At 39.5% G+C, this 15,542-nt stretch overlaps 1 protein-coding gene across 1 annotated transcript; it reads right to left on the bottom strand.

Annotated features, from left to right (window-relative positions):
• Positions 1-3,413: 3,413 nt before the first annotated feature.
• Positions 3,414-14,899, bottom strand: LOC117328696 (beta-1,3-galactosyltransferase 5-like). The gene is made up of 2 exons (XM_033886184.1): positions 14,611-14,899; positions 3,414-5,058 (listed from the first exon to the last, which is right to left on the bottom strand). The coding sequence occupies exon 2, from the start codon at positions 4,948-4,950 to the stop codon at positions 3,769-3,771; it is 1,182 nt and encodes a 393-aa protein (XP_033742075.1). The 5' UTR covers positions 4,951-5,058; positions 14,611-14,899; the 3' UTR covers positions 3,414-3,768.
• Positions 14,900-15,542: the final 643 nt, after the last annotated feature.

The following is a 15,542-nucleotide window of genomic DNA, read 5'->3' as shown; positions in this document are numbered from 1 at the left end:
AAAGGGCCTGTTTCCAAAATGGCCCCTTCTCTGATTCAAATTTCCTGTTGGTGGTGCATTGCCCATGCCGTTGTGGTCACAAATCTATAAAGTATAAAGATTTATGTCACTTGGTTTGTTTTTTATGGCTCCTCAAAGTTGTACCTTTCAGAAGCTGTCTAAGTGTTGATAAAATGTGCATGTTATGTAGAATATTAATGAAAATCTAATCAAATTAAACTTTATAAAAATACATTTTCACTGACATTATGAAATATGGGTGTCGGAAAGGTGTAAAATCATTCTTCGCAAAAGAAAAAAACTAGTTGCGCTAGATAAGAAATTATACGGGGGCAGGCTCCTATGGAGAATTAACATTACTGGCAACAGGCCCTTTTCGACTAAAATTACATATAGAATATAAAATACTGGTGTATACCTTGTACAGGTTAAGATTGAGCGAAATAATCCTGCAGATATCTGCTTTTAAAAACTCTAACACTACTAGAGTCTCTTATGGCATTGCTTGCTTCGTTCCACTGGACTGAACAAGTATATACGAAGGAACGTTTGGCATACTTTGTTCCTGTTGTTAGAATATATAATTTGTTGGAAACAGAAGCTCTTGTTGTTCTTATATTAACATTACTTACATATCAAAATATATTTGTAAGAGTATTAGGTGATTCACACTGTCAAATTTTAAAACAGAGAACCATTTTTCTAAAAATGTAAAAGTCTGATAATGGCATCCATTTTAATTTTTCAAAGAGTATTCTGGAAGGGAGTAAGGACATCTCTGACATTCAACGAAATTCTTGCAGCTCTCTTTCTGTAATTTCAAAATCTTATTTAAATGTGCTTCATTGCTAGGCTCACTCCAGACAGTTGAACAATACATAAAATGTGGAAACACAACACTGTTAAACACAGATTTTAAAACATCACTTGACATAAAAGAACTTAGCCTTCTTAAAACACCAACCTTTTTAGATAGTTTCTTCGAAATATACTCTATGTGCTCTTTCCATGAGGGACAACTATCAATAAAACACCCAGTAACTTAGCACAGTTTACAGTTTCAATCGTGAGACCCCCAACTTTCAAAGACAGCTGCAGACATCTAGCAAGCTTCTGAGAGGACCCTATCATCATACACTGGGTTTTAGTACAGTTTAGACTTAACTTATTGTCTCTCATCCATTTTACTGTATTTAAAATATCGTCAGACATGTTTGATTCTAGATCATCTACTGTTTTCCCCCCACACACTCTGCGATGTATCATCTGCATATATCATAGCTGATGAGTGTTTTAAACACTTAGGGTAATCATTAATGTTTAAAATGAAAAGTAGAGGTCCTAAAAAAGAACCTTGAGGTACCCCAATATTAATTGGGAGAAAGTCTGATAAAACACCGGAGAAACTGACAGCTTGTGTTCTTCCAGTGAGGTAAGATTTAAAGAAGTTAATGGCTGAAGTAGATAACCATATGCATTGAGCTTATGCAACAGAACGCTATGGTAAACTGTATCAAAAGCTTTACGAAGATCTATAAACACCAGGGAGGGATATCTAAATATAAGAAATTGAAGCCTTGAGTTGGCGACTGATGTTGATGTGTGATTACATAGCTTTAAAGGTCTTAATGTAGGTATGTTGAATGGTGTTTGGTTATAAAAATACAAAACATTTACATACAAATACATATACATAATATTCAAACGTCACACTTCGCCTACCAGGAGAATAAGCGAGATCTGTCTACCTACCGAAACTATAACCTCACACTTCGTCTCCCAGGACAGTAAACGAGATCTCTGTCTACCTACCGAAACTATAACCTCACACTTCGTCTCCCAGGACAGTAAACGAGATCTGTCTACCTACCGAAACTATAACCTCAAACTTCGCCTACCAGGACAGTAAACGAGATCTGTCTACCTACCGAAACTATAACCTCACTCTCCGTCCCCCAGGACAGTAAACGAGCTCTGTCTACCTACCGAAACTATAACCTCACTCTCCGTCCCCCAGGACAGTAAACGAGATCTGTCTACCTACCGAAACTATAACCTCACTCTCCGTCCCCCAGGACAGTAAACGAGATCTGTCTACCTACCGAAACTATAACCTCACACTTCGTCTCCCAGGACAGTAAACGAGATCTGTCTACCTACCGAAACTATAACCTCACTCTCCGTCCCCCAGGACAGTAAACGAGATCTGTCTACCTACCGAAACTATAACCTCACTCTCCGTCTCCCAGGACAGTAAACGAGATCTGTCTACCTACCGAAACTATAACCTCACTCCTCGTCTCCCAGAACAGTAAACGAAATCTGTCTACCTACCGAAACGATAACATTTCATATGAAAATACTGCCTCCCCTGTTTTCCAGCTATTTTGTTAGTTTGTGACGTATCATTAGCTGTAACTCATGTATGCCATAGCGTGAAGAGGATAAGATACCTCCGGGTGTGATTGTGTATTAACAGTCGAGTCGCTGTTCTTGTGGTACTACACGTGTATCACCAACATAAAAGATCATGTTTGGTTATTATTGAAGTTATAAACTTATTATCCCTGAGATATACCTCTTTTGATATTGAAAATGCTATGATTCCATTTCGCTTGTTCAGGTCTTTATTGATTGAAAAATCGTTATAAGGGATTCAAAGGACAGCTTTGTTATGAATAAGAAAGTGGACTTGTTAGTCAAAATCAATTAAACGAGTCGATATGTAAACATAGCTATAGATTTATATGTAGACTTCTGGAAAAGGTAATAAGACCAGGTATTCCGACGGACAAAGCGTCTTCATCACCCGCCATACACATCTAGGTCAAATCCGGGCTTCATCATCCACCATACAAATCTAGGTCAAATCCGGGCTTCATCATCCGCCATACAAATCTAGGTCAAATCCGGGCTTCATCACCCGCCATACAAATCTAGGTCAAATCCGGGCTTCATCATCCGCCATACAAATCTAGGTCAAATCCGGGCTTCATCATCCGCCATACAAATCTAGGTCAAATCCGGGCTTCATCACCCGCCATACAAATCTAGGTCAAATCCGGGCTTCATCACCCGCAATACAAATCTAGGTCAAATCCTGGTTAACTTTCCTGTATCCTGTTAAAAAGCATGAATATATAATCAATATTTTTCTTTACATCTCCGGGACTTAAGGAAGGGAACATGTATAGATGTGTTCATTTGAAGTGTGTATTTATTATTCCAATTGTACAGTAGTGAGTGATCCTGATAACGGTTCAACAAGTGTGTCGCTCTAGTTTCCAAACATTTCTGAAACATTAGATCAGCTACAAGGATTACGTTCCATAAACCACACGTGTAAATTCGTATATTAGTTGCATATATACTGAGCAGGTTGCATATATCTACATCAAGAATAAATCATTCCATACAATAAACAATGGTTTTAATTTTATTTTCGTGTATGTATAGGCACATTGAGCGTGATGTACAGCGACCAGGCTCAGCAAGCTTGATTATGTTGTATATATCTTTGTAAGACCTTCACTGTTCTCTGTTTGTCGCCCTCAATCGCTTGTATTTTGTGAATAATTTTAATACAATTTGCAATATCGCATTGAACAGACCATTTATTTACCGAAACATCAATTAATAGGTTGACATACCTGTGCACAAATACATTCCGAGAAAGGATAAGACAGGTCTTTATTGTCGACCATAACATCATAAACATATTTGCTTTATCGCAAATGAATTATTAATGGAAAACATACCTATTGTGAATCAAGGTTTGATAGTTTTACTCAAGCGGCCTTTCGCCCATTTAGGAACTCTTCTCAAGGCGGCATTCCAAAATTTACTAAAGAACTCTATTTGTCTAATTGTACTTGCAAGAAATTGAGGGTGACTTTGAGAAATCAAATCCTGATATGCTTTGTCCTGGTCCATGGAGATGGTCTCGCCGATAGATTGAAAATCAGCACCTTTTACGAGTTCAACTAACATACCAAAAATGTATGCATCGTCAACCGTGCAGTAGGGCATTGAAAACGAGGCTCTGTACAATTCCGGAACTAGATCCGCCGTGAATAACACCATATTAGCAAAGCACATGGCGGGGAAGGATTTCCGGCCAGGCAGTATGTTGGCTGGGACGTACCATTTACTGTCCTTGTTTCTCATTATTTCACTAGTATTGTTCTCCCTCACGTGGCACAAGAGCACTTTGTTCAGCGTAAAGATTTCAGACACGCCGAATTCTATGACGTAAAATATGTTGACAAACATGTCGTCATCTGCTTTAATGATGTATTTAGCGTGGAGACAATTACTGTTGATCCACTGCAGGGCGTGTAGACCCTTCATAGAAATATTAGCCCGCCCATCTAGGAAATCTCCTTGAATTACATCACCGTACTTCTGACTTTCGGATTCAATTTTCGCCTGGTCAGCGGCGGTGGTCGGCCGCCCAAGGAAGAACACAGTTTGTATTTTGATATCGGTAAACGTGTCTCTTGCAGCCCACGTGCCTCTAATAGCAGCCCGCTGGTCAGCATTACGCCAAAAACTCACCGAGTAAATCAGGATATCTACCGTAGTATTCTTACAGGCAGAACTCGAAATCAGCTCTGGTCGCACCAGAATCGGGTGGAATTTTGTAGGCATGTGTTTTTCTGTCGATCTCTTACGAAACCAGTCTTTTATCGTGTTACCATTGTCGTTTAACGTTTGTGAATGCTCATGTCTATCACCATCGTCCTTCTCATCTTGATCGATCGCTGCTAGGAAAGTGTTCCTGTTTTCCTGTATCTCTCGGGTACCTGCCAGTTTAAAAGCTCTCTTCGTTCTTATAAATGTTTGTGATTGCATGGATATGATTATAGACATCCCACACGCAAATATAACAAATCCCGCAAAGACGTTTTCACATGATCGTGATGATTTCCTAGTCTGCGCCATTACCATCAGATGCTGGACTCGTGGATAATCTCACGCTTCACTTCTCAGAATGATAGTATCCCTTAAAACGGACTTAGGTCCCTTAAACTGGACTTATGGTAACATGTTCTGCATCTGAAAAAAAAAAACAAAAAAATCAAAGATTTCAGCAATTGTGTCATATCCAGTGAATATAGCAATAAAACAAAACTACAGGAATAACTATTTCATGGAGTATTGACTGACAAAGAAAAAAAAACAGGGAGGGGGGGGGGGGGGGGCAGGGGGGGGTGTCATGAGATTACGAATGTTTTAAAGATTTCAAAGATAACATTAAGAAATCTATTTTTAAGAAAGCTATTATTTATAAGCGATATAAACAACGTCGTGCTTGGTAGATCAGCCTAAAAAATAGTTGACTAGTTTCGACATTAAGGCGTGTTGTCATCAGAACAAATTTGAAATACAAACATTCAGATGTATATATTCAGCGGCCCGTGTCAGGTAAGATAGCATGACATGCCGCATTAGTAACTCCATTTACTGTATGTTTTTTATCGAATATTAATGTAACATGTGACTCATCATGTCTCTATCTTACCTGAAACGGGACGTTGAACATATTCATCATACTAGGAACCTATACAAGCCTATCTTCAGAGTGATATCACTAACCATACTACATTTTGTATTCTACTAATTTACTGGTATCTTATTCATGTGACTAATTATTTGATGTTCTATTCGGTTGAAAGCCTTTAAACTCTATGGACTCTATGAAACTACATATATAGTTTGATGTATTAATCATTTATTTATTTCAAAACAAGATTAGCATTTATTGTCTGTATCTTATAGCATAGTACAGTTAGTATATAAACTATGTGTAACACATAAAGAACGTCTTAATATAATTTTCCCGCTACCAGGTCTCGCTGTTATTCATGACGTCATTTGATTATATTTACATTTAAACTGCAGCCTCACTTTATAACTTTATCAAGCTCACTTGAAGGTTACGAGGCCATAACTTCCAAACCTTTATTATGACGTCATTATTATTGTGACGTCATAATTGTCACGTCGGCGATAACGAAAGATGACAGTTGAAAAGGCTGTTCCGTCGACGATAATAATTTGTTCATTTATCGTTGGAAAGATATTCTTGGACATAGCCTTTAAAAATCGTTTTCAAATGCAAATATAAGCATCGAAACTGCTTTCAGTTGGAAATTATGGGCTGATGAATGCCAAATGGACAAAGGCGAATTCAACAGGTAGCGCTAGCGTGCTTCATTATTTTTTCTTTGTCCAGTTGGCATTCATCAGACAATAACTTCCAGCTGAAAGCAGTTCAATACTTAAGTGTACTATGCATTACGTCAAACATAATAATGTGTTGTTATTGTCAGTAGGCTAGGGGCCGCAATCTTTTCTTTATACGTGAATGCTTGTACTGTATTTTAAATTTGTTCCGATGACGACACGCCTAAGTGCCGAAACCAGTCAACTATTTGATTAAAGCTGATCCACCCAGCACCACGTTGTTATGACCATCTTTACCCTTTTATATTACAAGCTATACATTAATTTTAGTCTCTGTTGTTGGCCAAGGTTGAAACGAATGGGATGGGTATTGTATAGTGAGAGGAGACCGGAGTCCCGTAGAAAATTCACGATAGCCATGCTAAGACAATATTTATGGACTACGTTTGTGAACTTGTGTGATGTAAACGTCTATGGCACACAAGGAGAATGGTTAACTTGAACCTATCAAACTGTCTATGATAAGCCGCTGATCATTATTTAACTCAATATGGAGGCACCCTGTGTGACACATTATCTTTATACATGGAGGCACCCTGTGTGACACATTATCTTTATACATGGAGGCACCCTGTGTGACACATTATCTTTATATATGGAGGTACTCTGTGTGACACATTATCTTTATACATGGAGGCACCCTGTGTTACACATTATCTTTATACATGGAGGCACCCTGTGTGACACATTATCTTTATATATGGAGGTACCCTGTGTGACACATTATCTTTATATATGGAGGCACCCTGTGGGCCACATTATCTTTATATATGGAGGCACCCTGTGTGACACATTATCTTTATACATGGAGGCACCCTGTGTGACACATTATCTTTATACATGGAGGCACCCTGTGTGACACATTATCTTTATACATGGAGGCACCCCCTGTGTGACACATTATCTTTATACATGGAGGTACCTCTGGTGACACATTATCTTTATACATGGAGGCACCCTGTGTGACACATTATCTTTTATACATCGGAGGCTAACCCTGTGTGACACATTCTCTGTATACACTGGAGGTCGGTACCCTGTGTGAACTATTATCTTTTATTACATGGACTGGCACCCTGTGTGACACATTATCTTTATACACTGGAGGCACCCTGTTGTGACTACATTCTCTTTATACTATGGAGGCACCCTGTGTGACACATTTATCTTTTTATACATGGAGGGTCCCCTCTGTGTGACACATTATCTTTATACATCGGATGGCTACCTCTGTGATGACACATTATTCTTATACATGGACGGCCTACCCTGTGTGACACATTATCTTTATACATGGAGTACCCTTGTTGTGACACATTATCTTTTATAACTGGAAGGCCTACTCCTGTGGTGACACATTATCTTTATAATGGAGGCACCCTGTGTGACACATTTACTTTATACTATGGAGGCTACCCTGTGTGTGACACATTATCTTTATACATGGAGGCACCCTGTGTGACACATTATCTTTATACATGGAGGCACCCTGTGTGACACATTATCTTTATACATGGAGGTACCCCCTGTGTGACACATTATCTTTATACATAGAGGTACTCTGTGTGACACATTATCTTTATACATGGAGGCACCCTGTGTGACACATTATCTTTATACATGGAGGTACCCTGTGTGACACATTATCTTTATACATGGAGGAACCCCCTGTGTGACACATTATCTTTATATATGAAGGCACCCTGTGTGACACATTATCTTTATACATGGATGTACCCCCTGTGTGACACATTATCTTTATACATGGAGGTACCCTGTGTGACACATTATCTTTATACATGGAGGTACTCTGTTTGACAAATTATCTTTATACATGGAGGCACCCTGTGTGACACATTATCTTTATACACGGAGGCACCCTGTGTGACACATTATCTTTATACATAGAGGTACCCTGTGTGACACATTATCTTTATACATGGAGGCACCCTGTGTGATACATTATCTTTATACATGGAGGCACCCTGTGTGACACATTATCTTTATACATGGAGGTACCCTGTGTGATACATTATCTTTATACATGGAGGCACCCTGTGTGACACATTATCTTTATACATGGAGGCACCTCTGTGTGACACATTATCTTTATACATGGAGGCACCCTGTGTGACACATTATCTTTATACATGGAGGCACCCTGTGTGACACATTATCTTTATACATGGAGGTACTCTGTGTGACACATTATCTTTATACATGGAGGCACCCTGTGTGACACATTATCTTTATACATGGAGGTACCCTGTGTGACACATTATCTTTATACATGGAGGCACCCTGTGTGACACATTATCTTTATACATAGAGGTACCCTGTGTGACACATTATCTTTATACATGGAGGCACCCTGTGTGACACATTATCTTTATACATGGAGGTACCCTGTGTGACACATTATCTTTATACATGGAGGTACCCTGTGTGACACATTATCTTTATACATGGAGGTACCCTGTGTGACACATTATCTTTATACATGGAGGTACCCTGTGTGACACATTATCTTTATACATGGAGGCACCCTGTGTGACACATTATCTTTATACATAGAGGTACCCTGTGTGACACATTATCTTTATACATGGAGGCACCCTGTGTGATACATTATCTTTATACATGGAGGCACCCTGTGTGACACATTATCTTTATACATGGAGGCACCCTGTGTGACACATTATCTTTATACATGGAGGTACCCTGTGTGATACATTATCTTTATACATGGAGGCACCCTGTGTGACACATTATCTTTATACATGGAGGCACTCTGTGTGACACATTATCTTTATACACGGAGGCACCCTGTGTGACACATTATCTTTATACATGGAGGTACCCTGTGTGACACATTATCTTTATACATGGAGGTACCCTGTGTGACACATTATCTTTATACATGGAGGTACCCTGTGTGACACATTATCTTTATACATGGAGGTACCCTGTGTGACACATTATCTTTATACATGGAGGTACCCTGTGTGACACATTATCTTTATATATGGAGGTACCCTGTGTGACACATTATCTTATACATGGAGGTACCCTGTGTGACACATTATCTTTATACATGGAGGTACCCTGTGTGACACATTATCTTTATACATGGAGGTACCCTGTGTGACACATTATCTTTATACATGGAGGTACTCTGTGTGACACATTATCTTTATACATGGAGGTACCCTGTGTGACACATTATCTTTATACATGGAGGCACCCTGTGTGACACATTATCTTTATACATGGAGGTACCCTGTGTGACACATTATCTTTATACATGGAGGCACCCTGTGTGACACATTATCTTTATACATGGAGGCACCCTGTGTGACACATTATCTTTATACATGGAGGCACCCTGTGTGACACATTATCTTTATACATGGAGGCACCCTGTGTGACACATTATCTTTATACATGGAGGTACTCTGTGTGACACATTATCTTTATACATGGAGGTACCCTGTGTGACACATTATCTTTATACATGGAGGCACCCTGTGTGACACATTATCTTTATACATGGAGGTACCCTGTGTGACACATTATCTTTATACATGGAGGCACCCTGTGTGACACATTATCTTTATACACGGAGGCACTCTGTGTGATACATTATCTTTATACATGGAGGCACCCTGTGTGACACATTATCTTTATACACGGAGGTACCCTGTGGGCCACATTATCTTTATACATGGAGGCACCCTGTGTGACACATTATCTTTATACATGGAGGTACCCTGTGTGACACATTATCTTTATACATGGAGGTACCCTGTGTGCCACATTATCTTTATACATGGAGGCACCCTGTGGGCCACATTATCTTTATACATGGAGGCACCCTGTGTGACACATTATCTTTATACACGGAGGTACCCTGTGTGACACATTATCTTTATACATAGAGGTACTCTGTGTGCCACATTATCTTTATACATGAAGGTACCCTGTGTGACACATTATCTTTATACATGGAGGTACCCTGTGTGACACATTATCTTTATATATGGAGGTACCCTGTGTGACACATTATCTTTATACACGGAGGCACCCTGTGTGACACATATCTTTATACATGGAGGCACCCTGTGTGACACATTATCTTTATACATGGAGGCACCCTGTGTGACACATTATCTTTATACATGGAGGTACCCTGTGGGCCACATTATCTTTATATATGGAGGTACCCTGTGTGACACATTATCTTTATATATGGAGGTACCCTGTGTGACACATTATCTTTATAAATGGAGGTACCCAGTGGGCCACATTATCTTTATACACGGAGGTACCCTGTGGGCCACATTATCTTTATATATGGAGGTACCCTGTGGGCCACATTATCTTTATATATGGAGGCACCCTGTGTGACACATTATCTTTATAAATGGAGGCACCCTGTGTGACACATTATCTTTATACATGGAGGTACCCTGTGTGACACATTATCTTTATACACGGAGGCACCCTGTGTGACACATTATCTTTATACATGGAGGTACCCTGTGTGACACATTATCTTTATATATGGAGGTACTCTGTGTGACACATTATCTTTATAAATGGAGGTACCCAGTGTGACACATTATCTTTATATATAGAGGCACCCTGTGTGACACATTATCTTTATACATGGAGGTACCCTGTGGGCCACATTATCTTTATATATGGAGGTACCCTGTGTGACACATTATCTTTATAAATGGAGGTACCCAGTGGGCCACATTATCTTTATACATGGAGGTACCCTGTGTGACACATTATCTTTATACATGGAGGCACCCCCTGTGTGACACATTATCTTTATACATGGAGGTACTCTGTGTGACACATTATCTTTATACATGGAGGTACTCTGTGGACCACATTATCTTTATACATGGAGGTACCCTGTGTGACACATTATCTTTATACACGGAGGTACCCTGTGTGACACATTATCTTTATACACGGAGGTACTCTGTGTGACACATTATCTTTATACATAGAGGTACCCTGTGTGACACATTATCTTTATATATGGAGGTACCCTGTGTGACACATTATCTTTATACATGGAGGTACCCTGTGTGACACATTATCTTTATACATGGAGGTACTCTCTGTGACACATTTTCTTTATACATGGAGGTACCCTGTGTGACACATTATCTTTATACATGGAGGTACCCTGTGTGATACATTATCTTTATACATGGAGGTACCCTGTGTGACACATTAGCTTTATACACGGAGGTACCCTGTGTGACACATTATCTTTATACATGGAGGTACTCTGTGTGACACATTATCTTTATACACGGAGGCACTCTGTGTGATACATTATCTTTATACATGGAGGCACCCTGTGTGACACATTATCTTTATACACGGAGGTACCCTGTGGGCCACATTATCTTTATACATGGAGGCACCCTGTGTGACACATTATCTTTATACATGGAGGTACCCTGTGTGACACATTATCTTTATACACGGAGGTACCCTGTGGGCCACATTATCTTTATACATGGAGGCACCCTGTGGGCCACATTATCTTTATACATGGAGGTACCCTGTGTGACACATTATCTTTATACACGGAGGCACCCTGTGTGACACATTATCTTTATACACGGAGGCACTCTGTGTGATACATTATCTTTATACATGGAGGCACCCTGTGTGACACATTATCTTTATACACGGAGGTACCCTGTGGGCCACATTATCTTTATACATGGAGGCACCCTGTGTGACACATTATCTTTATACATGGAGGTACCCTGTTTGACACATTATCTTTATACACGGAGGTACCCTGTGGGCCACATTATCTTTATACATGGAGGCACCCTGTGGGCCACATTATCTTTATACATGGAGGCACCCTGTGTGACACATTATCTTTATACACGGAGGTACCCTGTGTGACACATTATCTTTATACATAGAGGTACTCTGTGGGCCACATTATCTTTATACATGAAGGTACCCTGTGTGACACATTATCTTTATACATGGAGGTACCCTGTGTGACACATTATCTTTATATATGGAGGTACCCTGTGTGACACATTATCTTTATACACGGAGGCACCCTGTGTGACACATTATCTTTATACATGGAGGCACCCTGTGTGATACATTATCTTTATACATGGAGGCACCCTGTGTGACACATTATCTTTATACATGGAGGTACCCTGTGGGCCACATTATCTTTATATATGGAGGTACCCTGTGTGACACATTATCTTTATATATGGAGGTACCCTGTGTGACACATTATCTTTATAAATGGAGGTACCCAGTGGGCCACATTATCTTTATACACGGAGGTACCCTGTGGGCCACATTATCTTTATATATGGAGGTACCCTGTGGGCCACATTATCTTTATATATGGAGGCACCCTGTGTGACACATTATCTTTATAAATGGAGGCACCCTGTGTGACACATTATCTTTATACATGGAGGTACCCTGTGTGACACATTATCTTTATACACGGAGGCACCCTGTGTGACACATTATCTTAATACATGGAGCTACCCTGTGTGACACATTATCTTTATATATGGAGGTACTCTGTGTGACACATTATCTTTATAAATGGAGGTACCCTGTGTGACACATTATCTTTATATATAGAGGCACCCTGTGTGACACATTATCTTTATACATGGAGGTACCCTGTGGGCCACATTATCTTTATATATGGAGGTACCCTGTGTGACACATTATCTTTATAAATGGAGGTACCCAGTGGGCCACATTATCTTTATACATGGAGGTACCCTGTGTGACACATTATCTTTATACATGGAGGCACCCCCTGTGTGACACATTATCTTTATACATGGAGGTACTCTGTGTGACACATTATCTTTATACATGGAGGTACTCTGTGGACCACATTATCTTTATACATGGAGGTACCCTGTGTGACACATTATCTTTATACACGGAGGTACCCTGTGTGACACATTATCTTTATACACGGAGGTACTCTGTGTGACACATTATCTTTATACATAGAGGTTCCCTGTGTGACACATTATCTTTATATATGGAGGTACCCTGTGTGACACATTATCTTTATACATGGAGGTACCCTGTGTGACACATTATCTTTATACATGGAGGTACTCTGTGTGACACATTTTCTTTATACATGGAGGTACCCTGTGTGACACATTATCTTTATACATGGAGGTACCCTGTGTGATACATTATCTTTATACATGGATGTACCCTGTGTGACACATTAGCTTTATACACGGAGGTACCCTGTGTGACACATTATCTTTATACATGGAGGTACTCTGTGTGACACATTATCTTTATACACGGAGGTACCCTGTGTGACACATTATCTTTATACATGGAGGTACCCTGTGTGACACATTATCTTTATACATGGAGGCACCCTGTGTGATACATTATCTTTATACATGGAGGCACCCTGTGTGATACATTATCTTTATACATGGAGGTACCCTGTGTGACACATTATCTTTATACATGGAGGCACCCTGTGTGATACATTATCTTTATACATGGAGGCACCCTGTGTGACACATTATCTTTATACATGGAGGTACCCTGTGTGACACATTATCTTTATACATGGAGGCACCCTGTGTGATACATTATCTTTATACATGGAGGTACCCTGTGTGACACATTATCTTTATATATGGAGGTACCCTGTGTGACACATTATCTTTATATATGGAGGTACCCTGTGTGACACATTATCTTTATATATGGAGGTACCCTGTGTGACACATTATCTTTATACATGGAGGCACCCTGTGTGACACATTATCTTTATACATGGAGGCACCCTGTGTGATACATTATCTTTATACATGGAGGCACCCTGTGTGACACATTATCTTTATACATGGAGGCACCCTGTGTGACACATTATCTTTATACATGGAGGCACCCTGTGGGCCACATTATCTTGATGACAATCCACTGAGACTATATGGTTATCTGTAGAAGTATAACGAGTCATCCTCTCGTGTATTACTTTGTAGGTGGAGGTCTCGGGCTAACTTGTTGATGACCCCGTCTACGATCATTATTTAACTTTATAACTACCTGATACCACGGTTTTTATGTAGCAGGTTGTGCTGACACCGTCTCCACTGGATTCTTGGTGTATTTTGCAGTATAAGTGATAGGTACACTGTAAGACGTATTTGTCCCGGTATTGTAGTCGATTCTAGGCAAACAACCACCTATTTACACCTATAGCACGCGGTATATGGTAGTGGCGTGTTTAAGGGTACATAGACAGATTCGATAATTAACGTAAACATTTACACTTACCAACGTTCTGGTCTGTAGCAGCCAATATCCACAACTCTCCAATATTAATGACCCTGTTCTAATTTTTGTGTAAGACTTAATACTGTCTACGCTCTCTTAACATATAATTATATATAGATATACACCCGTGTACCGTACGGGACACTGACTTCACTAACTCTGCTCAGGAAGTGTGACTTGAGTAAAACACATACGTACACAAACCTATCCATGCCATGTTTAAGGATCCGAGACGGATCGTGTATGACACCCCGACACGGGCCTTAAGAAACTGACATTCAACCCGAATTGTAAACGCTATTATAGATTTCGAGGTCTGTCCATGGCAAGTCGAGCGTGACGGCCTAAACAAACTCTCCGTAACAGAATACCAACGAGAGTAACAGTCATGCATTCAGTCTTATGGAACGCCAAACAATTGTCTACTCTTCACTGTCCTCTAAAGTTGAAGTTCGACATTGTCAACTTAACACGCCATGATGTTGAGTTAATATATCAATATATTTACATTCTGACTGTTGATTCTTCATATGAACATACTAATTATAAGTGAAAATAACAACCATTCCACCATGAAAACACTATGAATACAGTATGAATACATCGTTTCACGTGCTTAAAATAGCCCCCGTTTCATTTCCGTAAATTGTGTTTTCCTTCCCATCTTTCCACATAATAATAATATTCACATATATACTTGAACACAAATTACATATATTGACCACAGGTTTTTACCAGACTCAATCTCCAAGTACAAGTATGTTAAAGGTATCAAATTGGTGTAAAATTATAAACGATATCCAAGACGTAACACAGGACACCGATTAAACAAAGTTAACACAAACATAAAACATGTAACATATATATCATAAAAGTTCAACGTGTAACATAAATATGTCACAAATATCAGTAATTATCAGGTCTGGTCATCT

Source organism: Pecten maximus, chromosome 6 (assembly GCF_902652985.1).
Source record: "Pecten maximus chromosome 6, xPecMax1.1, whole genome shotgun sequence".
Taxonomy (NCBI): domain Eukaryota; kingdom Metazoa; phylum Mollusca; class Bivalvia; order Pectinida; family Pectinidae; genus Pecten; species Pecten maximus.
This window is presented reverse-complemented; position numbering and strand designations above follow the sequence as displayed.